This window comes from Candida pseudojiufengensis (assembly GCF_024610245.1).
Source record: "Candida pseudojiufengensis strain CBS 10847 chromosome Unknown scaffold4, whole genome shotgun sequence".
NCBI lineage: Eukaryota > Fungi > Ascomycota > Pichiomycetes > Serinales > Debaryomycetaceae > Lodderomyces > Lodderomyces pseudojiufengensis.
The window spans coordinates 462,251-486,883 of record NW_026261529.1 but is presented as its reverse complement, the minus strand read 5'-3'; the positions used below and the strand labels follow the sequence as shown (position 1 = coordinate 486,883).

Sequence of the window (24,633 nt, the reverse complement as noted above, 5' to 3'; positions counted from 1 at the left end):
CTAATCTATTCTTCGCCTTCTAGTAATGCTGGTAAATCTTCAACTTTACCATTTTCATATATAATTTTGTATGTGGCTTCGAATAATGGAAATTCATTTTGTAATTTGTATGCTTCTAATAATTCATGAACCTCTTTAGATGTGATTATACCTTGTGATGACTGACCATTTAAGACTGTTTTTTCAGCTTCCCATGCATCTACTTTATGTTCAACCATGTATTTAGCAACTTTCACATTTCTACCTCCTGAACAAGTCGTTATTAAATCAGCAACTCCTGCACTTTCTTCAGTAAAAGTCGATGGATCTGGTGGTGCTAAGCCTTTTATACCAAATTTTTGCCAATAAGATGCGAAATGAATGATTTCTTTTATACCAATTCTCATTATTGCAGCTTTTGCATTATCACCCCATCCTGCTCCAACAACGAATCCTACTGCACAAGCGACAACGTTTTTTAAAGCTCCAGCAATCGAGGCACCAACAACATCTTGAATAACTCTTACATGAAAGTAAGGTCTATGGAAAACTTGTTTCAATACGTATTCGTCAATATCTTTACCTTCTCCTCTGAAATCTTTTGGGACTGTGTATGCAACTGAAGTTTCAGACCAATTACCCTTTGCAACTTCAGTAGCTATATTGGCACCAGATAAAACACCACAATATATTCCCAAATCATCTGTAACTGAAGTAGACAATAATTTACAACCTTCTGAATCAACTTCCAAACCTTTCAAACATGATATGGCTCTTGCTGTTGGTTTAACATTACCTTTCAATTGTTTATTTATTCTTGGTAAAAATTGATGAGGAATATTGAATACTAAAAGATCAGCATCTTTAACAATGTCAACAATATCTGGGTTTGCAACTAAATTAGTTGGTAATTGAATTCCTGGTAAATATTTAACATTTTCATGATCATTATTTATTATTTCTGTCAACTTTCTTTTTTGTCCTTTATCATTCTCTATTTCTTCTTCATATACCCACATTGGTACTTCCTTTTGAAAAATTTCAGGTTTTTCAGCACAATTTTCAGCAACTAATTTGGCTACTGCTGTACCCCAATTGCCTGATCCAATTATAGCAACTTTAAAAGGATGTTCTATTTTGTATGGTGTTGAAGCAGTCATTTTGTATTTGTTATGAATTAATTGATAATCTGTAAAGTTATTTGGAAGTATAAGTTTGTTTGATTTATATAATTTCAATTGATGAATTTGTTGAGATTTAGTAAACGGGAATACTTTTTTATTTATATGAATTTTAGAAAGGGATGATATCATATAAATGAAATTGAGTATTTTGTGATGTGTTTTTTCTATAAAATTATTGTTGCACTTTAACTCTTTTCTTTTTAAAATTATTTCATAATTCATATCTGTATATCACGGGGTTACATAATATGTTACGTAATACTCTATATAGAAATTACGTAAATGAAATACACAAAACTTTGAAAAAGAAACAAAGAAAAAGTTTTTCCGAAATATAGCTTACACAAAAAGTTGATTGTTTATAAAGACAGCTTATTGTTAATAAACGAGTTACAAATATTGAATGAATTGACCAAACCTTGAGTGATTTAATAATCAATTGAGAAATGAAAACTTCTATAGCATCTCATCACGTCGATATTTATTCGGTTGTAATAATGTAAAATTATTTGAATAAAGTTTTTTGAATCCAACAATATTTTTTCGTTGACCCAACAAATTTAATACATCAATTCTCAGATTTAAGATGACTATAAACAACCATAAGAGGGGTGGATATGAAAATAAGATGAGATAATTCTCATACAGAAAACAGATTCTACTTAAATTTTGATAGTTGAGATTGCTACGTATATAAAAATTCTAAGCTATGTACATCTGAATTCTTCAAATGCAACATCTCTATTAATTTTAAACTTAAGTCGAATCGGTTGGAACTTTAGAAGAAATTATAAAATTTGTACCACTCGGTAGCGGATGGGCCCAATAAAATCTGCGTCAAGTTCGACCAAAATAAAGGAGGGGTGAGAAAAGCAAGCGTAGGGATGGACTAGATTTCAGGCCGCATATAAATATATAAATTTAAATTTACACCCCTTTTTGATCCATAGATGTCTTACGATAGTGTTAGAGGAATTTGTGAATAGATCGCGATTAAATTGAAGATCTCTGAGAGTGAATTGATGAGATTTACCGTTGAATTCAATTTCTATAAGTTTCCTTTTTAGTCTTTCTGACTAATATCGGCTTTTGAACTCAATTGCTTGGATTGGCATTCAAGACTCATTTGACAAATATTTTTTACAATTTCTATATAATATTTCAATTCTTTGACGTCATTACAATCAGAAACTTGAATTATATTTGATATCAAGCCCAAATTGGGTTTGTGTATCTAAAATTAATCGACTACAAGACCCTTACACTTGAAGTTTATATCTGAGACATTGAAAATAATAATCAAAGCATAAATTATTCATTTCTTGGCTATAAAAAGATGTCTCTAAATCTATAAACCAAAATCTTCATTATCGTCATTATGTATAACATTATTTTTTCTCCATGGAACATGAGGATTTGTATTCATTCCAGGGAAAGCATCAGAAGTTAACCAATCATCTTGACCTTCTACATCAGTCCAGTCACGAGTTTTAACTTGACCACCACTAATAATTCTAGCAGCTGTCAATGGGTCAAGAATCCCTTCTAGTTGATTATCTTTGATGTGTGAAAGAGGATCAGGTAATCTATTCTCTTGTGGTTTTAACTCTTCAGGTTGTTGCTTTTTCTTAACTTGCTGCGGTTGTGGTGGTGGATAGTTCGGTATCGAATCAAATGACCAGTCGTCCATCTCTTCTGATGGAATGTGAGTGTGAATTGGCTGATGATAGTCTATATTGTGTATGTCGTTATTTACCTGTTGAGTAGAAACATTTTGGGTAGACTGAGTCTCTCCTTGTACATTCTCACTTTGTTGATTTATAGTAGTTTGAGGGACCCCTACTTCCCTAACATCTTGTTTATTTTCAGAATTAACTAATTTGTCACCCTCTAATTCTACTTGTTTATTACTTATTGAACTCATTAATTTTAAAAATTCGGAATTTTGAAATTTTTCATTCATATTTGAATCTTGAGAATTAATTTGATTCATTGAACTTTCAACTAGTTTCGCAGTTTGTGCAAATTTTTCTTTATCTGAGTCTAAATCATCAACGGCAATTTCTGAAGCTTGTTGTTCTTGTTGTTGTTCCAGTAATTCTTTTTCTAATATGTCAAATTCATTTTCAAATTGTTGGTGTTGATTTTGCAATTTATGCATTTCTTGATGTTCTGATTGTTGATTATATTGTGGAATCGCGTTCATTTGTAATCTATCTTGAAAATTTCCCATCGAATAATTTGGATGATATTGTTGATGTGCATGATGATAATTGTGTTGTTGTGGTTGGTGTTGTTGTTGTTGCTCCCGTATTGGCCCTAATTGTTGTGATGATCGTTGTTGATTAAATTGTTGATTCCAATTATTGTGTTGTTGATTTAGTTTTTGATGTTCAATACTCAAGTTAGAAAAATCATTAACCCAACCTTGTTGATTTTGTTGTAGTTTCATATTTGGTTCTGCTTGTTGATTAAACTGTGGTCTATTCATTTGCTGTAAAAACAGTGATGCAAAATCATGTCCATTTGAACTCTGGTTAAAATGTTTGAAATCATTATTTAAATTTGAATCAATTTGATGCTTTTGACGAAATTGATGTATTCCTTGCTGTTGTGGTCCATTTAAATGTAGCCTCTGATGCTGTAGTGATGTATCTCTTTGAGTATGTTTGTTTAAGTTCTGTAACGCACTTGACGGTCCACAACTTGCCGGATCCATCTTTGGTTGTTTTGACTGATGTAAAATGATTTGATAATGAATAATCGTATTTTTTTTTTCTATTAGGTATCAGATATTTCCCCATGAAATAATTTAACCGAGTGCATTTTAATATAGAGATCTTGATAAATTTGCACGACTTTATGGTCAGACAAAGCATGAGTCTTGTATCCTACTTACTAATTACATCGTACCTATTTAATTTGGAGTCACAATTACTTCAGAAAAAACCTCTTGGTGTCAGGAAAATCATGATTCATTCAAAGATCACGTTCATATATTACTCAATCTAAATATACTATCATCAAATAATTCTAAAAACGCATCATGTAAAAATTCATGAATATTTGAAGTTTGCATAGACCTTCCATATTTTTTGAAAGCTTTAGCACTAGCAGATCTGACTAATGAACTAGCAGCAAAACAAGCTAGTAAATGAGCATCAATCTCATCTAGCTCAACTTTATTATCCCATAATTTATCAAGATAATTGTTTGACCAATTTATTAGAGTTGCTGTTGCTCCTGTTAATGTATCTCCTTGTCCTCCAACTCTTTTATTTGAGCCAGGATATGAATTTATCACCACTGACTTGGAGTTACCTATTACATCATGTTCTCCCTTTCTGAAAATTATAATATCTCCCAACTTTTTGGACACTTCTTGCATTTGGTCAATTAATACTTCTTGTGAGTAATCCTTAGAGATGTCAACTGGAATATCTAGCTTTTTGGCTATTCTTTGAAACTCAACTATGTTTGGAGTTATAATTGCCTTTTTATAGTTTAATATAATTTTAGGTTGTATGGATAATAGGTATAATGCATCAGCATCCAATATAACTGGTTTATTCAAAACTTTAATCTCTTCAAGTATACGAACCAATGATTTTAACATCAATGGATCTCTACCAAAACCTGGTCCTACAACTATTATATCCATTTTATTTAATAAACCTTGAACCTTTGGTAAAATCAAATCATCGATAATTTTAGTTAAAACACTATTATTATTCTCCAATATCTCTTCAATTGATAAACTTTTCAATTTATTCAATTCGTCATCGTTTAAATTTAAAATGGGATTTTCCAAATCAATCAAGTAAGGATGTACCATTAAATCGGGAGAATAAGTTTTTATTATAGGGGCAGCTTGTTTTTCACATATTATATGACTTAAATCGGCTCCTACTAAAGCTGCCGAATGAGCTGAAAAAAATGGTGCTCCCGTATAATCTTCATTTCCTCCAATTATACAAATTTTACCAGCTTGTCCTTTATAAAAATTTGGTAATAATGGTTGAACTAATTGACGAGATAAATGAATCAATTCCTTTTGAGTTTTCTTTCTTAGCATTTCTAGTATTGACAAATGAAATGTATAAGATGTAGTAACTGAAGATGAACTTTGAATTACAATAAATAGCAATTGATATATAAAATGATAACTTAAGGGGTTGTTTTTCTAGATGTAGATGGATTTAATGTCTGAAAAAATTCCGGTTTCAGATTGTACTCCGTTAATTAAAGAAAACTTGACATTGAATACGACACACTCAGTTTCTATACAAGTTCCGTTATTTAATAGCAATTCTATATAAAAATGAGACAATTTATGTTGACGTAAATCAACTTTAGGAAGTAAGTACAATAAGATATTAGCCAATATGATTTAATCTAATTGATGGTTATGTCATACTACACTTATACGAGTTGGTCCGGTGAGAATTAAAATCAGTTGTAGTATTTGATTACATAGTTGTTAAATATTAATAATATTATTAATGTATAATATATAATTTTAAACTCCAATAATAATGTTGCTTTATTATAATAGATCTATTTTTTCTAAAATATTTTTCATACATTCAAAAAATCATTTACTTTTCATTATTAAATTGATAATTTTCGAATAGTTACCACTCAATTGAAAAGTATTTGACTCGAATTATTGCTAATTAAAATATGTCAGTATCATTATCTAAAGTTTTAACTCCAAAGTATATTGTACCAATTGTTGGTGTTGCAGCTGCTTCAATTGCCGCTTATCAATACTCAACAGCCACAAGAAATTTTATTAGTAATGAATCTGGTAAAACTTTCACTGGAGGAGATGATTGGATTGATTTAAAATTAAAATCAACTGAAACTTTAAATCATAACACTAAACATTTAACTTTTGATTTAAAAAATCCTGATGATGAAAGTGGTTTAATAACTGCTTCAATGTTAATGACTAAATATGTTACTCCGAAAGGAAATAATGTCATTAGACCATATACTCCAGTATCAGATCCAAAACAAAAAGGAACAATTGATTTTGTTGTCAAGAAGTATGATGGAGGTAAAATGTCCACTCATATTCATGACTTAAAAGAAGGTGATACTTTATCTTTTAAAGGACCAGTTGTTAAATGGAAATGGGAACCAAATCAATTCAAATCAATTGCATTAATTGGAGGTGGTACTGGTATTACTCCATTATATCAATTGTTGCATGAAATTACTTCAAACCCAATTGATAAAACTAAAGTTCAATTAATTTATGGTAATATTTCACCAGATGACATTTTAATTAAAGACAGAATTGATGAAATTGCTTCAAAACATAAAGATCAAGTTAAAGTTCATTATTTCGTAAATGATGCTAAAAATGATTCAAAATGGGACGGTGAAGTTGGTTACATTACAAAAGATTTTTTGAAAAAGGAATTAGAAAAACCAAATGCAGATTTTAAAATCTTTGTTTGTGGTCCACCAGCTTTATATAATGCTATTAGTGGTAACAAACCAAGTCCAACTGATCAAGGTGAATTAACTGGTGCATTGAAAGAATTAGGTTATGCAAAAGAACATGTTTTTAAATTTTAAAATATAGGCAAATTTGTATAGACAGAAGTAAAGAATATTATTATTAATAAAGGTGTAGAATATACAGACAAAATCAGAAAAATAAATTTTCAACTTGTTTCACTCTTTAAATGAATAAACTAAAAATTGCAGTTGAAGGATGTTGTCATGGAGAATTAAATAAGATTTACCAATCGATACCTAAATCAACTGATCTACTTTTAATATGCGGAGATTTCCAGGCATTAAGAAACCAGGCAGATTTTCAAGCTTTAAATGTCCCCAAAAAATATCAAAAATTAGGAGATTTTCAAGACTACTATAAAGGAACTAAAACAGCACCTGTCTTAACTATATTCATTGGTGGAAATCATGAGTCATCAAGTTATTTACAAGAATTGAAATATGGAGGTTGGGTGGCTCCTAATATCTATTATCTAGGTGAATTTGGAAGTGTTTGGTACAAAGGATTATTAATTAGTGGTTGGAGTGGTATATATAACAAATATACATTTTACAATAATAATGGCATAGAGATGGAAAAACTACCGTTTGATTCAAGTTCAATACGAAGTGTTTATCATCAAAAATTAACTAATTTTATCAAAATGTATTTACTAGGTTCTAAGTCTGATGTAATACTAAGCCATGACTGGCCAGTTGGAATTGATAAATTTGGAGATAAGCGTACTTTACTTAAGCGAAAACCATTTTTTAAAGATGACATTGAAAAAGGGGAACTAGGAAGTCCCTTAAACGAAATTTTAATACATCATTTGAAACCAAGATATTGGTTTAGTGGTCATTTACATGTAAAATTTAGTGCAAATATAAATCATAATGAAAAGCAACATAAAAAACATCAACAACTCAACAATCATGAGATCAATTTAGATTTAGATTTTGATGAACCAGAGCCAAAGAATGAAACAGAGGTAATGACTAAAAGACCAAAACTTGATAAAAACTATGAAACTTCATTTCTTGCATTAGACAAAGTCGGAAATAAAAGAAAATTTATTGAACTTATAGAAATAGAAACAAGACTACAACATCCATCTTCAAAAAATTCAAATTTATACTATGATAGAAGATCAATTGCAATAAATAAGATAGTTGAAACAAAATTAAAAAAATTAAAATTAGATCCACAATCAGTATTAAAATCACTAGCTCTGTTAAATCAATTTCTTCCAATAATAGAAGAAGAGATCTCCAAATTGGATAAATTAAATGATGACGAATTTATAGTACCTGAAAATTTTGAAATTATTGCACCTGTCGAATTTGATGGGAAATTGAAATATTTCCCTAATAATCAAACTAAAGATTACTGTGAAAAGTTCAACATACCAAGATTGAATTTAGAGAGCAGTGATGCACCGAATGATGATGTTAGTTAAGGAGGGTTTATTAAAGTATTCTTCTAGCGTCACCTTTGTTTGTGAAATGACGATCCTAAGCACGAGAGGAGTTGCGCCTTTTCTTGCAAGCGCTGGATGAAAGATAGGTAAAGAACTATAATGTACCAAGACACTTGATTCTCAAAAATTCTACAATTTGTTGCATACATATCACTGAATTCCATATATTCAAGCACTCAATACTTCCTCTCTATAGAGCTATCAATTTCTTTTTCAATTCCTTCTATGACTTCTTCTTCGTCAATTTGTTCAACGAGTCCACCAATTCTATCCTCATCTCTCTTGTGCAAATAAGCAATGGCTAAAACCACAAATATAGTAGCAATGGCTGTGCTTAATAATGCAATTGAACCATTTCTAAATCTTGGAGCAGTATCGGCTCCAAAAAACACTATCGACCACCATGCATTCATAGTATTTCCTAACATATTCATTGAACTTATGACGATTGCTCTTTCTTGTAAATCATCAGCACATACAATGTTTGCCCAAGCGAAAGAAACGGTCTGGGCCGCATACGATGCTCCACCTAAGAATTGTGCTGCAAATACGAAAGAAGTATTGAATGGTTTGCATAATTGTAAAATTGGAGATACTATCATTATTATAGCAACTGCTAGATTCATATGCCAATGGTTCTTGCCATTACCAACATTTTTGATATAGTACGCTGCTATACCTGTTGATACTACTCCTACTGCATAAACACCCATAGGTATATGATTTCTATCTGATATTGAATAGTCATAATATTTCAACCAAAGTCCCAATATACTGTTTGATGCAAATGCCTCATTTGATGCACCTGTGATCCAAAGCATACTAAAAAGATACCAATGCCATCTACCAAAAACTCTTTTCAAAAGTTGTTTATCAAATTTATCATGAGTAGGTTTTTTCATATTTTTTAAAGCCATTTGATGTTCTTCCTCAGTAAAATAAAATGGTTTTGCAATATCTGGTGAATCAGGAAAGAATATGAAACCATATATAACGATCGGAAAACTTATTATAAAATCCATAATATATAACCATCTCCAACCAGCTAATCCTTGTTTCCCATCCAAATTTGAATGAACAGCAGCTTGTATAACTCCCGAAAATAATTGTCCTACTAATCCACTGGCAGTGAAAACAAAAGTTCTAATTACCAAATCCTTTTTATTTGGATAATATGTACCTAACATTAAATGAACACCACCAAATATACAACTTTCAAAAGTACCTTGAAAAAATCTTAATATACAAAGTTGATAAAAATGATTCAATCTAAAGTTAATCAAAGTTAAAATAGACCAAGTTCCAGCACAAAATGTCAACCAATATCTAGGTCTAACTTTAAGCATCATTAAATTATGAGGTACCATAGATATAACAAATCCCACATAAAAAATAGTATTACCAATATTAAAATCTTTTTTAATCATATTTAAATCTTCAGCCATTCCTGAAAGATATGATGATGAATATGCTTGTCTATCCAAGAAATTACAAAAATACAATAAGCAAACATAAGTCAATACAAATACATCTAATTTGAACAAGTATCTTCTTGCTTTTGGATCTGATGGTGGAACACCCCACAAGACGTCTCTTGTCTTACTCAAAATTCTGGTAATTTGATTCATAAATTTAAGGGATGATAGTATTGATTCTAGTATTCTGAGTCCAAAAAGGACGGAAAGAACTTGAAGTACTGATTCATTTGCTTTTATGGAAATGGTTTTTGATTTCGAATCATCTTATCTTGATAGATAAACATCTTTCAATTGTTCAATTTCGTTCCAGTTTAGGTATTTACCGCATATTGATTATGTAGAACCACTTAAATTTGTTAATAAAACGGAAAAATTTATGAAGTAAATTAAACGTCAACTTGTCACAAAATTGCGCTACTAAACTTCTAAAGTTACGACGTACTTAAATCGAAAAATGAACTGGATGTTAGAACCTCAAATAATATCAAGTTTCGTTCACTATGACTACCATTTATTACCAATTTTCATTACATCTAAAGCCTAGCAAGTATCATTAAAATTAAGTCACATTGTATATTGCTTTACTTTATCACTTGTTTTTTTTCATAAAGATTTAATACTTTGAAAAAAATTCAAATTGAAATCAAAATCCTTCGGCTCACGATACAAAAGTTGTGACTCTACATTTGAAGCATCGATCTGGAACCTCGAAAGTTTCAATAGTACAATTAATATGATGCTTGCTCATTAAATTTTAAAATATCAACACACAATAAGTTGAGTAATATTTGATTTTCACTTTCCAATATTGTTGTGAATGATTATGATACGGAGTTTTCCGATAGCGTTGTAGCTGAAATCTGGCTCAAAATGATGGCTTAAGTCCACTTTCGGGGATGAGGTGTTTGCAAGACACACTTCGACTTCACTCAACCAAATGAACCACATTTTCGAGCTTTTGATTCACTTATGACAAGTAATCTTAGTATCTAGGCAACTGTTGTCACGTATATAACTAAGTAGTATCATGAGGGAGAGCCGTCACTTCTTCATATCACCAGCTAAGTCAGCATGATTTAATTGCAATGGAACAATCGAATTTTGGTTGGGTGACGTGAGAACTATATTTTGCTCCTCACTGATGATTTTACAAAACTTGGGAGAATAATGATCCTCTAATCCACAGGTTATCATTATTCTTCCAAGTGGATCAGAGGATCATTAATTCCCCAAGTGTCCAGAAATATGAACAGACAGATTTAAATGGTATGCAATTCATTATTTGAATATTGCATACCACTTAAATCTGTCTGTTTCGCCAATATATGATTTTACAAGAATGAAATTTGGTTTCTTCTTGAATTGCTTATTCCATGGATTTAAGTTAGTACTAATTATTCAAAACGTAGTACTTTATACATGAATCTCGTTCTGAATAAAAAGTACTAATCCAACATGGAACAATCAAAAGTCGAGGAAAGGGGAAGTTCGCTGGACATTTGAATAGATTGTTAAAAAATTGGTTTGGTGAACGCTCAAACAATGGGTATTGATATATTGGTTTATACAACGTAAATGTCTCTGGCAATGATCAACTAAGTTCTGAATTGTTGAGTTCGTATATCATTTAAATCGTTCTAACTTTTGAGTTCACCAATATTTTAACTTTTGTAAATCTCAACTTTATGTTCAATTGTAAACAATCAAATAATTCATCCTTGATCAAAGGCTCTAGTTGAACACAATATTCTATTATTCAAAGTTTGGTCATCACTTTACTGATTTCAAATCACATGAGCAGTAATTTAAATGTCCAAAATAAAGTTTTGAAAAAGAGAATGGAATGGAGAAAAAAAAAAAGAAACATCCAATTTTTATCTTCAAGATTCAAGTTATTATTAAAGTCAAGTTTAACAAACAACTGATCGATAATATCAGATCATAAAACTCATCAATTTATAACTAAAGCAATTGTAATAGTTACCGGAACCATCACATTAAAAGACATTAATTATCTTGGTTTTTCAAAATATAAACAATACATAATATTCCACAGTATCCTACCTAACCAGCCTCTTTTCAACAACACTTGATTAATTAGATTCAAATAATGCCTTATGATGCTCACAATCCATTGACAGTGTCACTACCTTACAATTTCATTAATACCAATGATTACCCAACTGAAGTGATGGCTAATAGATTTTCCGCATGGAGATCTATAATTAAAGAATTATTAAATTATTTCAAAGAATATGTTAGCGTACAAGAAGAAATAGTGCGTCAGCAAAATAGACTTCAACTGTCTGTTGGTGCTGCTGCTCGTGGTTTTAATGGAACACCAAATAATCAAGCATCAGCAACAAATCATAATAATAGTCATTCAGATTTGGAACTTATATCAAAATCATTCTTACCAGTGGGGAATGGATCGGTTCAAGACATTTCGAATGTCTTATTCAAATATCATCAACAAAATGTTACCAATGCTTCAAAAACCTTGAAAGATATAAATGTTATTATAATACCAAAATTAGAAGAGTTAAGAAAAGATTTATTAGTGAAGATTAAAGAAATAAAAAATTTACAAAATGACTTCAAAAATAATTTAGGTAAAGAACTAAATGAAACAAAATCTTTAATAAGTCAATACAATCAAGCTATTGAAATGGCCAATAAATTAGATCTGAATCATACATTACATCATTCAGAAGGTGAGCATGGAAAATACGATCCATACTTAGTGAAACTTAAATTAGATAGACAATTGAAAAAGCAATTGATTGAGGAAAATTATTTATATGATGCATATCTGAATTTACAAAATGCAGGTAAACAATTGGAAGGTATTGTTGTAGTTGAGATTCAAAATTATATGTCAATGTTTTTGAATTTAATTAGAGAAGAAAATTCCACATTTGCTAATTATTTAGTCCCAAATATTAGTGAAGGATTTTTATCAAAAGAATCAAATTTTGAATGGAACGCATTTATTGAAAGAAATTTACCATCAAATAACCTAAGTGTTAGCGCCGTGGGAAATCAAACTACATCTTCAGTTAAAAATGGAACATTTATTGATTTAGACATTCCAAAAAGACATTCTCATGATTTAATTATTAGACATTTCCATTCTAATTTGAACGTTGCTGTACGTGAAGGTTATTTAGAAAGAAGATCGAAATTTTTAAAAAATTATTCTAGTGCTTGGTATGTTCTCACATGCAGTTATATACATGAATTTAAAAGTAATGATAGGAAAAAAGATCCACATCCAGTTATGTCCTTACCATTGGATTCTTGTACAGTCAGTGATCACTCAAAAGATGACGGTAAAACTGAAGGTGTTTACAAATTTATCTTGACTTCAAAACTGGCAAGTGCATTGATGCATAAGACTCATAAATGGGTTTTCAGGACCAATACATATCTGAATATGATCGATTGGTTTAATGATATTAAAAAATTGACAAGTTTACCTACCCCATCAGCTAGAGCAAGAACTTTACCTAACAGTACTGATTCTGATAGAGTCTCAAGAAATTCATCAGTCCGTTCGCCTCAAAGATCTTTGAGAACTGTTAATTCAAATACTCCATCAAATTTGAACAGAACAAATACAAAAACCACAACAAATAGACCATTATCTCAAACCACATCTATAGCTAATGCCAAGAGATTATCTTCCACTTTTTCACAAAAGAACAATCATTCACCAAGATTAGCTAATATGATCAACAGTGATGGTACATTGATAACACCAGTAGATTCATATGATGAATTAAAACGTAATCCAACAAATTTAAGTAGTCATTATGTTCCACAAGCTCAACTGACTTTCAGAGCTCAACTGCCGGTTATGCAAATTCCACAACATCAACAATTGAGAGCTCAACTGCCAGCATTACAGTATCGAACACAAGGTCAACTACCACATTCTCAACAATCTCAACCTCAATTTCATCTAATACCAGTTGATTCAATGACAAGTAATGGTCAATTGAAACAAAGTTATGGTTCAACACCTACTAATAATAATGCTTACTTTGGTCAACAACCACAACAATTTTATGATCCTGTCCAACAACAATATTATACTATTACACCGTCTCTACCACCACAACAAACCCCTCAACCTCAAGCATTTTCATCATCTCCTCAACCTAATCCGCAATTTTTAAGTACTTCGCCAGTTACTCAACCCTTTGGATCTGCATATTTCACACAAGCAAATTATAACGACAAAGAACCTATACATACAGGTGCACCATATTCAACTACAGAACATTCACAAAATACAATTCCTGAAAATGAAAATGGACGAGAGAATAATTCAAAAGATCCAACGATTCAAATATCAACAAATAATAATGGGCCTGATCTTAATAAAAATTTACATCCAATTGTACCAAGACAATCATCAGCAGATGAAGTTTCAACATTGAAAAGTAATCCAATAGATAAACTTGGTGATATAGATGTGATAGTCACTAGTAATGCATAGTTTAAATATACAAAATGTTAAAAATAATAACTAAACATATTTACGAAAATTAGTTCTACGTAAGTCTATCTCTAGCAATGAATTAAAAAGTATATATCTTAGTATTTATTGAGATTAATTAAAAATGAATTTTTTTTAAACAACAACACCAGAGTTTGAAGCTATACGAGGCCATAAATCAGCACATTCTTTAGCAACAGGTCCAGTAATAGCAGAACCTTTCATTTCACCTTTTGGATTAACAATAACACCAGCATTATCTTCAAAATATAAATAAACACCATCTCTTCTTCTCCATGGTTTTGATTGTCTTATAACAATAGCTGGCATAACTTTTTTTCTTAATTCTGGTTTACCTTTTTTGACAGTTGCCATAACCATATCACCTGCTGAAGCAGCTGGTAATCTATTTAATCTTGCACCAACTCCTTTAACTGCTAAAACATATAAATTTCTTGCACCTGAATTATCAGCACAATTCATAATAGCACCAACTGGTAAAGCTAACTATAAGAATAAACTGTTAGTATTTTTGATTGAGTTACGCTATTAACATAAGGTGAGTTTGAATTTTGTACTTGTTCTCGAAAAATATCGTTCAATATCAAACCCAATTCTTTCATGTGATGCCACATGGCGGATTGAGGTCATTAATCTCCAATTCAGTCGTGAAAAGTGCTGCTGCTTATAAACATAATTCATTAATTTCTTGATGAGATCTTCTCTGGTGGTTCCGTAGTGCTTTTTATTGATCCACTCATCTCCTGTCTCATGAAATTTCACTGCCCAAATTCATAATTTCAAAAGTTCAATAACTCCCTTCCATATATGTTTTTCAAGAATCAAAATAATCACATACTGACATACGGAATTTGTTTCCTGAAGCACCTGATCCTGACATTTTTAATTATGTTGTTTGGTATTAACTTTGGTTGTATATTGTATTAAGACCTATATAAATTTCAATTTTGTATTGGAAAATTTTTGTTAGTGAAGCCCATTTCCTCGTAATGTATGTGACACAAAATTTATTATTTAGTATTACATACAAAATTTGTGTTATCTATTCAGAGTAGGGCTATAAACATTTAGTCATGTGACTTATTATATATAGAGTTTTTGATGATAATAATACTTGCAAGGTACATTAATGATAATACTGATAGTTCAATCAATCATCTTATCTTAAAACGAATCGTATATTATGAGTAAAAAGACTTCGTCAATTCCTACTTCACTCTCATTAGTTAAGAAATACAAGCGTGGTTGATCTATGTATTTTCGTTGGTTTAATAAAGTTAATCCAATACAGATGTACATTTACTGGAGGACTATGTTATCTAATGCAAGCATTCTTGATATTTTTCATTCCTGATATTTTTCAAAAATGCTAGCATTGGATAACATAGTTTTCTTGCTATCTCCAAAACGTACATCTACAGCAAGTAGTTTTCATATTGTTGATTTGAATATAATCTCTCAATTTGATAGTTACAAATCATTATATTTGAAATTCACGATGTAAGTGATTTAACTCATCTTTTCGAAACGAAAATGTGTAAAGATTTCCTCAAATTTCTTAGTAAATAAATAAAGATTAACTCCAAATGAATTTGAAAGTTTCATTTTAGTTTTAGTTTCAGATTTAAGTCTTTGAATAAAAAATAATAAAATCTAATGTCAAATAATATTTCGTTTCAATTAAAAATTTGTCTAGCACTTAAAAATTATATTATGTCTGATGTCCGGAAAATAATAATTGAGACATTTTCTTGTTATTATTGTGACAATTTCATTTTGTTGAAATCAGCCACAAATAAATCAAAGTAAATTTGTTATATTTTTTAAAAGTGAATGTTATTATCTCAGTAGCTAAACTGATTCTAAGAATTTAACAACTTGATCATCCTAAAACTTCATTTAAACAAAAGTTTCTCTAAAATTGAATTTTCAGGATATAAATGTCCGAATTTTATCTACGACACCAATAATTGCTCATAACTTTTACATTTTACAATTCCTTCACTTGCATAATTTTGTGAATATTGAAAATCACAATATCAAGTAATGATAATCATAAGCTTACATCAATTAACAACGCACGAGTTTAAAAAAAATGCTCAAATTCACGCTCAACTCAAAATCCTGCTGCCGCTGAACGTCTTATTACCGTTTTTGTTTACTTTTTATCAAATCTTATGTTTACCTTTGAGATTATCTCAGCCACAAACTTGATGGTTTTTAATTGAAAGGAACATCGCATTGAAAATTTATTTATTGTTAATTTTTTATGAATAGATTGATTCAATTTATTACATGTAACGTTTGCTGTCTTCCAATTTTTGGAAGGACCAAATTGAATAACATCAATTTCTTTTCTGATCTCTGAATAAAATTATTGTTGATAAAAAATTGAAAACTTTCTTATTTTAAATTTTTTACATTTTTGATTATTTAGAAGTATATAAGGAATCATCGGTATAAATTATCACTTAGCGAATGATCAATAACAAGGTTTGTAATCTCTCAGAAGCGAAGGTTAAATTAGAACTCTTCAATTTCTTCTATATCATCGTCATCGCCTCAAATCATTCGAATTTTGCAATGCAATTATATTTCATTTTTGTGTTACTGTTTTGAAATTTGAAACTTTAAGGTTTATAAACAATTCGCGTATATAACAAAAATATAATTTTGTGTCATTAGATTCTCCAGATCTAGATCAGATCTATTTATTCCTTCATCATCAGATCCAATTCAATTATGATTCTATATTCTACAACGATTTTGTCAGAGTATATTGAAGTACCGGTCATACAACTAGAATCGGTAGAGCCGTAAAATATCAGGTAGATCTATATTAAATAAAATCGTAACGTATATTTATATTATTGTAATCTTACTTTACCCTTATCTAAATAAAGAATAAACCCAAGATCGATTAAAGAAGAACCTATGGTAAAATAAATAATCAAAGTAATCTCTTTTTGGTATAGTATAATCATCAATTATTAACAACTTTTAAAGAACCCGGTTCTCTTGCAATCATATCAGGTAATGAACCATTACTTAATTTTCTTCTACCAAATTCAGGATCAGGAGAATTTAAAAAATTTGGATTATTATTATTACCAGCAGTATTCGGCGTATTATCTATATTGTGATTATTATCTTGATGATCAAAATAATGATAATCATCATTATGTGAACCAAATGAATTACTTCCTATTCCATTACTTGTTCCACTTGAACTATATTTATGATCATGTCCATAGCCTCCAGCTGCTGCACCTGCTGCTCCTGCTCCCATACCTCCTGCTATAGTTGTAGATGTATTATTTCCATTTGATCCACCTCTTGATGATAAAGTTCTTGAATTTGTACCTTGATGTCTTGGAGTTTGTTGTTGAGAAGTATCAAAATGATTATAACCACCAGCTAATAAAAATGGATTTGGATCATTCACACCATTATTTAATGGTCCATTTAATCCATTATTATTATTACTACCTGAAGGTTTTTCTGGTCCTGATAATGTAAATTGATCATCAAAATCATTATCATCTGAATATTTTCTTCTATACCAACAAAATCCAAATATTAATGCAGCTATTACAGCTACTCCTGCAACTGATCCAACTACTGCTCCTGCTATTACTCCTCCTGAAGTTCCTCTATTATGATTTGTTGAGTTTGATGTTGAAGATGATGATGCAGATGACGTTGAAGAAGATGAGGAAGGTGAATTTGATGTAGTTGATGATGCTATATTTGTTGATGATGAACTTGATGAATCTGATGAAGAACTAGGACGTTCTATTATTGTTTTATATACTACTGATTGTTGTCCATTATTAGATGAATTTACTACTGTTGATATTACTGTAGTAGGTGCTATTGATGAAGATGATGTGGTGGAAGTTGTTGTAGGTGGTGATGATGAACTTGAGGATGAAGACAGTGTAGTTTCTGGTTGAGCTGTTGTAGTCTCTCTGACTGTACTTGTTTGAGGTTGTTGTTGTGATTGTGATTGTGATTGTTGAGTTTGTTGTTCTGTGGAAGATCTAGGAGTTGTACTAGTGGAAGAAGAAGTAGTTCTACTACTTGAACTACTTGAAGTAGATTCATTTTCTTCTTCTTCATTCGAAGCATCTGAATTAACAAATACTGTAAAATAACCATTCCCACCACAATTTTCTTTATCATAACCTTGACAACTTGTATCACAATAAGAGTTATCAACTTTATTATTTGGATCAGTTGAACCACAATAACATTGATTACCATTAGTTAATGCAATAATTCTTTTACCAGAACATTGAGATTGACACCACGCAGATGATTGGAACGTATAAGTACCTTGAGATTGTGTGTTTTGTAATGAATTAGATCTAAAACATCCTAATGATGACCAACTATCTGATTTTACTTGTGTTATTAAAAATAATAATTGATATAGTATTGCTTTTTTAGTTATTTGACTTGTTGAATAATTATTAAAAGATTTCATAATTTGTATATCTGTTTTTGATTATTTATTTGATAAAGGATTTGTTGAAAGTTTAAAGTTTGAATTTATATAATCATATGATTTAATGAATGGAAATATGTGAAAATGACAACAAAATATGAAAAATGAAATGAATGAATAGAAAATATCAAACACTAACAACAACAATAATTAATAAATTTTGTAATATCAAAGAATGAATGTAAGATTGATCTAATATGATGATGTGATGAAAGTTTAATTTCAATAAAGCGAATGAATAAATTTCCAATTAATGAAATGAATGAAACAAGAATCAAATTCAAAAAAGGGAAAAGGTGGGAAAAATAATATTATTATTATTAAAGTATAAGGTTTTTTCTATTTTTGTAATATTACTTGTGTACCTTATGAAAGGAAAAATTGATTGAATAAAGCGATTGACTTGAGAATGTTTGTTAGTTGGTTGTTTTGAGTGAATAGTGTGTTTTGGTTGAAGAATGAAGTTGTATATTTTACTAAATTAATTAATGAAGGATATTAAATAAATTGATTTGTTGATTTTTTAAATTTAGAATTTTTTTTTTTTTATTTTTTTTTATTTTTTTTTATTTTTTATTTTATAATAATATTAAATTTCTTTTTCTTCTTCTTCTTATTCTATTGTTTATAACATGAGGTGTTCGAATAGACTAAAATCTTACTTTGCTTAGGTCGAAGTGGAATGAGAAATGGAGGTAGAATAAAGAAACGTACGTTTGATGAAAAAATTCAAATGAAATCATATTTTAATATCCGATAGAGTTATTATTAATTTTCAATTATAGCCATATGAAGATTCTAACATATTAAATAACTTGATGTATCTAAATTTTCTTATGCTGGAAGATCAAAGATCCGTTATTCCTTTTTTTGATTTTATTAAATTGCAAGATAAGGGCTTGAACACGAATTTGAAAACTTCATGGAGGTGTTGAAATTTCAGGTATTACACCAAATTTTTATTATTTTATTAACTCCATATATTATTTACAATTTTTGTGTCTTAATCTTGTAGTAGTACAAATGTAAACTTGATGTATTATATTACTGTCTGTGTCAAAAAAAAAAATTTTGTCGTGAGAATAATCCCGTTTATGAGTAATATCCTGAATTTTTGAGGTTCAGAGAATATTAGTAGTAAAGTGACAAATCTGAATTATGTGCATTCCAAATTTTGTTAGTGCTTTACTAAAGAAATATAATGCTTCATAACGTATTCAGTTTAAAGAAATATGGTCTAGTGAATATTAACTAAAAGTCAGGATTAATGCGTTTGACTCTTATACTTTGTCCCCCTATTCAATATTCAAGGAAACTACCAATATTAAGGTAAAACTAATATGATATCTAAATTTTCAACAGAGTATTTTGAAACTAAATTAAACATATATTTGTTATGTCAGGATCATGAATCCATAAGCTTTTGTATAATTTTATAGGTTTCCTTAATTCAGGTATCTTTCTATGGAACACGAAGGTATTCAGATGAATCAAAGGAGATAAAAAATATTTATATTTAAAAAATTTTGCCAATATTTTAAAATAGGTTTGCATTATGTAATGAATCACTATAGATAGAATGAGTTAGCTTGCTGTTAGCGAAAGACGTAGATGATCATATTTGATTGAGATTTCATTTCATTTTGTATCTAAACAAAGCAGTAAAATAAGTTTTTGCAAGTTAAGGGGTTATCGTATCATACTCGTATTAATTTTTTGTGCAACAATTATACGGCTCGAAAATTTGTATCAAGAAGATATCAAGATCGCAAAAAAAAGGGCTTAAAATTGATTGAATATCTTTATCTTGAAGATAGGATACAAATCAATAGTTAGACTTGTTTAATATTGCTCTCTGGTAAAACTTGTTGCAGTATATATAAATATAACATAATTAGCCTCTGAAATTTATTATCAAATCCTAAAGTTTAATTTGACAATATACAAAAATGACATCAACTAAATTCGATCCAAATTACATAGAACTTGATAACAATCCACCGATTTATGATGAACAAATTCAAGAAAATGGATTAAATTTGAAAAACAATATTAGTTTAGAAAATCAAACTTTGAAAACAACTGATACAAGTGGAAGTCCAACGACAACCACAAGTAATTTTTCAAAAGCACTTTATGCAACTTTTGTTGGTATATTCTTATTTTGTTTATCAATGCCATTAATATTCCAAAAAGGAAATTTAAAATATTTTGGTATTTTTTCATTACCATTTAGTATTTATTTTTTAATAATTATAAATGGATTTATTGCATTTGGTGTTGAAAATAATTTAGGTACTTCAAATTTTTATAAATTATTAAGAAAATCATTTTCAATTACTTTTGGTATTCTGCTTGTTATTACTTTTTCATTATTTTTTGCATTTCCAAATGCAATTTAAGATTGAAGTTCAAATAATGACTAATTTATATGATGAATAGTTGTGTGTGTTAGATCCAGAGCTGGATATTATTTCGCGCTCTGTAATAGAAGTTTTATTATTACTTGAATTGCGCCTGTAGTCTGTAATATTCGATATCGAATAATTAGGTCGAGCCAAATGAACTCTTGTGGCAAATGCGGCCAAATTCCTAGCTCTTCCCCGATTTAGAATAGCGTTATATTTTGCGCTTTCATTTGACCTTTCAAATTCGGGATCTTTTTCATTTTCCGGACATGTGTTTCACCAAAAAACGACAAATTTCATGTATTACGACAAAAATCATGGAACAATCCATCAACCGCTGTTCAAAAATTTTTGTTAGTGGTAGTAACTAAGTTCGTATTCCTCCTCTTTTAACAATGATTGTCGAGTGATATATGTCTTATGGTCTTGGTAGAATCGGTTACTCGAACAATTTCTTCACTTTCGAAGTATTTTAACAAGTTCTATTTTAAGTAAAAACAATTGACTTTTACGGAAATCTAAATTTAATAAAACAAATAGAAGAAGAAAAATTTACGTGACTCAACATAAGATTCAAGAATAAGTAGCAAAACGAAATTTGTGGAACAATAACTCAACAACAATTATAACAATAATAATAATAAGGTTCAATGTATGGAAGAATGAAAATAAAATGTCAAATTCGTTTCATAATAATAAATTTCAGGTACCATTTACTGAAGTGAAAAAAAAATAAAATTAATAATACAGCACAGAAATTGAAAATTAAAAAGACGAAAAATATACAAAATTTAAACATTCAAAAATTGCATATGATTGTTCATTTTCAGTAAAGATTTAATTAGAATTCATGATAGCATTCATAATTGATGGTTTTTACTACACCTAAACTAGCCCGCAATTTTCCATTTCTCCCCCTCAATAAAATTCGTATCTCAGATCTTAGATCTCGATACAATAAAATCGAAGATGAAATAGAAATGTCGGATCTGACATGATATATTTTAAATCGAAGCTTTGACATTTTTAAACACAAAACTTTAAAACTCTCCTGTCAGACAGACAGCTATTTCATACTCAAATTGTCCTAACAAATTTTGGTGATATACTCACCTCAGACCTGTCTCCTATGCCATCCATGTTCACCTTCTCTGGTGATATTATGACAAACCCTTGATGATTAATATGATCAACTTGTAAAAGCATGATTAAAATCTTAAAAACCCTTCAAAAATTTAAAAAGGTCGCAGTAAGTACTGCATATGACACACTGCAGTTTTGATTGGTTTATTGCAATGTGCACTACCAAATGCTTATTTTCAATCAATTTTATGAAACTTGAATACACATTTTTTTTTTTTTTTCAAAACTAATTGTTTATTAAATCAGTAGTCTAGCTTGCTAAACAGTAAAGAAATAAACTTAATTTAAAGAGGAAAGAACTATATACTATATACCATTTCTTATATTTCTAGCATTCACCATCTGAAAAACCCCTGCATTTTTTTTTTTTTTTTGTAATGTAATATCGATATGATGGTCATGATTGATTAAGAGTTTATACTCTTAAGCATGATTTAAAAATATTTGTACCCACTTTTTCAACAATTCTTCGGAAAGGTCTAGCCTTTCCGGCTGAGTTCGTCGGAACCCATTTAATCTTAAAATTGCTCGTAGGTATGTGTTGATGTCCCTCATTTCTAAAGGTGATAATAGTGTATTACATATTAGGATTCGAGATTACTTAGCGTAGTAACTCAATCTTTAATATGAATGGGGAAGAGATGGAACTAAAAGATTGAAATTTTAACTTAACATGGACCTAACGTGGTAATAGTAGGACAATTTTGTGGCAGACCAAGTTCAAAAATTACTAAAAATTTGTAGAAAGACTTGATTAGATGAATACAACGATCTGGCAAACAAAAGTTCTTTACATAAGCCTTTGATAAAAATAGTTCCTTTAGCACTTTGTGACCAAAGATCGTTAGGATTTTCATTTCTACATTAGCTGATTCACAGTCATTTGACTTTAGCTTGAAGGAATTTGGTTGCAAAGACATTGCATCAAACATCTGAACATCAATATACTGAATATTTTGAAAAGTAGTGTAAAGCTTACAAAATTAGAATCACTAACTACGTGAAAAAAATAAAATTGAACTCAAACAAATTTACCCTCTTCTTCTTCTTCTTTTTCATTATGTCAAATAGGATATAAAAGGACAATTAATAACTGAAGATTACAAATTAAGAGAATACCTTAATTCATGACATACCTTTAAAAGTTCTTTAAAATTCTTAAATTAAGAATTAAAGCCTTTTTCGCTAACCACGATCAATATTTTATTATGTATAAAATTTATATTCACCGTAGATCGTTGTTTGATAGTAGTTGGGCTAACATTTTTCAATAAACTCTTTTTTCTACTTGACTCTACTTGTAGCTATTGAGCAAGATATTTTCTACCTCCATTTATACAGGTGTATGGTAAAATAGATTGAGTGTAGATGATAGATCAAATAAAAAAACAAAATCAAATTACGTTATCAGAAAACTCCATTTAAGTTAGCACTATTATTAATGACAACTACAATTCAATTACAACCATCAATTCAAACAATAACAAATATAATCAATGAATATGAACAAGAAATTCAGAATTTAAATCTTCCCAATTTAATAACATTAATTAATCAAGGAGATCAACAAAAAACTAATTTATTAAATAAATCACCATATTTATTGAAATTAAATATACAAATAATTCAACAATCATTAGAAAATCAATTAAAAATTTTAAATTCCAATTATAAAAGAAATAAAAATTATAAACAACTAAAGCATAAGATTGAATCATTGCTTATAGATTTAATTGATGAAAAAATTTATATATTAAATAAATTAATAAAATTATATAATTTTCAAAATTCACCAATAATTGAAGAGAAAATAGATCGAGAAGATGAAAAACAATCACAGAATGAATCATCTGTACTTAAGAATAGAAAAACCCTAAAGACGACAGAAACAGAATCAAAAAATTTAGAAGAATTAAGAAAAAGATTATTATCATCAAACACCAAGTCTTCATCAATTGAACAAGATGCAACAACATCAAATGAATATCATGAATCAATCCAAACAGATATAATAAATGAATTAACATCATTAACATCACATTTAAAAACAAGTGCTCTTACCTTAAGTTCAAAAATTTTAGGTGACGACCTAAATATAATAAATGAAACAAATGAAAATTTAATTAAAAATTCTCAATATTTTAAAATTATTGAAAATAATTTAAATAATTATTTGGGAAACAAACTGGGTAATAAAATTAGTTTATGGTTTTTAATTAAATTATCTGTTTTTTTGGTTGTTGTTTTTATTGTTATGATTTTATTTATTGGAATTATTCCAAGGATTAGATAATTACATAGTCTAGTTAATGTTTAATGATTTTTACGATTCAAGAGAAAAGAGAGTACGTTGTAGAGAAACCAACTCTAGATCCTTTCTAATTTTAACAAAGTTTATGCGTAATATTTAGATC

General features: G+C 29.3%; 11 protein-coding genes across 11 annotated transcripts; 5 read left to right on the top strand and 6 right to left on the bottom strand. All coding sequences in view use genetic code 12, as the record gives it.

Moving 5' to 3' along the window:
• Positions 1–5: 5 nt before the first annotated feature.
• GPD2 (Gpd2p) lies at positions 6–1,139 on the bottom strand (the record flags this gene model as incomplete). The annotated part of the gene is made up of 1 exon (XM_051757646.1): positions 6–1,139. The coding sequence occupies one exon, from the start codon at positions 1,137–1,139 to the stop codon at positions 6–8; it is 1,134 nt and encodes a 377-aa protein (XP_051614351.1).
• A 1,372-nt stretch (positions 1,140–2,511) lies between these two features.
• On the bottom strand, positions 2,512–3,882 carry KGF55_002909 (uncharacterized protein; the record flags this gene model as incomplete). Its single annotated transcript, XM_051757645.1, has 1 exon — positions 2,512–3,882. One exon carries the CDS (start codon positions 3,880–3,882, stop codon positions 2,512–2,514), a length of 1,371 nt encoding a protein of 456 aa, XP_051614350.1.
• Positions 3,883–4,155: 273 nt separating this feature from the next.
• Positions 4,156–5,238, bottom strand: KGF55_002908 (NADHX dehydratase; the record flags this gene model as incomplete). Its single annotated transcript, XM_051757644.1, has 1 exon — positions 4,156–5,238. The coding sequence occupies one exon, from the start codon at positions 5,236–5,238 to the stop codon at positions 4,156–4,158; it is 1,083 nt and encodes a 360-aa protein (XP_051614349.1).
• Positions 5,239–5,846: 608 nt separating this feature from the next.
• Positions 5,847–6,752, top strand: MCR1 (cytochrome-b5 reductase; the record flags this gene model as incomplete). Its single annotated transcript, XM_051757643.1, has 1 exon — positions 5,847–6,752. The coding sequence occupies one exon, from the start codon at positions 5,847–5,849 to the stop codon at positions 6,750–6,752; it is 906 nt and encodes a 301-aa protein (XP_051614348.1).
• Positions 6,753–6,862: 110 nt separating this feature from the next.
• DBR1 (RNA lariat debranching enzyme) lies at positions 6,863–8,134 on the top strand (the record flags this gene model as incomplete). Its single annotated transcript, XM_051757641.1, has 1 exon — positions 6,863–8,134. One exon carries the CDS (start codon positions 6,863–6,865, stop codon positions 8,132–8,134), a length of 1,272 nt encoding a protein of 423 aa, XP_051614347.1.
• Positions 8,135–8,331: 197 nt separating this feature from the next.
• Positions 8,332–9,783, bottom strand: KGF55_002905 (uncharacterized protein; the record flags this gene model as incomplete). Its single annotated transcript, XM_051757640.1, has 1 exon — positions 8,332–9,783. One exon carries the CDS (start codon positions 9,781–9,783, stop codon positions 8,332–8,334), a length of 1,452 nt encoding a protein of 483 aa, XP_051614346.1.
• A 1,960-nt stretch (positions 9,784–11,743) lies between these two features.
• Positions 11,744–14,137, top strand: SLM2 (phosphatidylinositol 4,5-bisphosphate-binding protein; the record flags this gene model as incomplete). The annotated part of the gene is made up of 1 exon (XM_051757639.1): positions 11,744–14,137. The coding sequence occupies one exon, from the start codon at positions 11,744–11,746 to the stop codon at positions 14,135–14,137; it is 2,394 nt and encodes a 797-aa protein (XP_051614345.1).
• A 135-nt stretch (positions 14,138–14,272) lies between these two features.
• RPL23A (60S ribosomal protein uL14) lies at positions 14,273–15,038 on the bottom strand (the record flags this gene model as incomplete). Its single annotated transcript, XM_051757638.1, has 2 exons — positions 14,273–14,644; positions 14,997–15,038. 2 exons carry the CDS (start codon positions 15,036–15,038, stop codon positions 14,273–14,275), a joined length of 414 nt encoding a protein of 137 aa, XP_051614344.1.
• Positions 15,039–17,141: 2,103 nt separating this feature from the next.
• Positions 17,142–18,647, bottom strand: WSC2 (Wsc2p; the record flags this gene model as incomplete). Its single annotated transcript, XM_051757637.1, has 1 exon — positions 17,142–18,647. The coding sequence occupies one exon, from the start codon at positions 18,645–18,647 to the stop codon at positions 17,142–17,144; it is 1,506 nt and encodes a 501-aa protein (XP_051614343.1).
• Positions 18,648–20,617: 1,970 nt separating this feature from the next.
• Positions 20,618–21,070, top strand: KGF55_002901 (uncharacterized protein; the record flags this gene model as incomplete). The annotated part of the gene is made up of 1 exon (XM_051757636.1): positions 20,618–21,070. The coding sequence occupies one exon, from the start codon at positions 20,618–20,620 to the stop codon at positions 21,068–21,070; it is 453 nt and encodes a 150-aa protein (XP_051614342.1).
• Positions 21,071–23,660: 2,590 nt separating this feature from the next.
• Positions 23,661–24,512, top strand: KGF55_002900 (SNAP receptor; the record flags this gene model as incomplete). The annotated part of the gene is made up of 1 exon (XM_051757635.1): positions 23,661–24,512. One exon carries the CDS (start codon positions 23,661–23,663, stop codon positions 24,510–24,512), a length of 852 nt encoding a protein of 283 aa, XP_051614341.1.
• Positions 24,513–24,633: the final 121 nt, after the last annotated feature.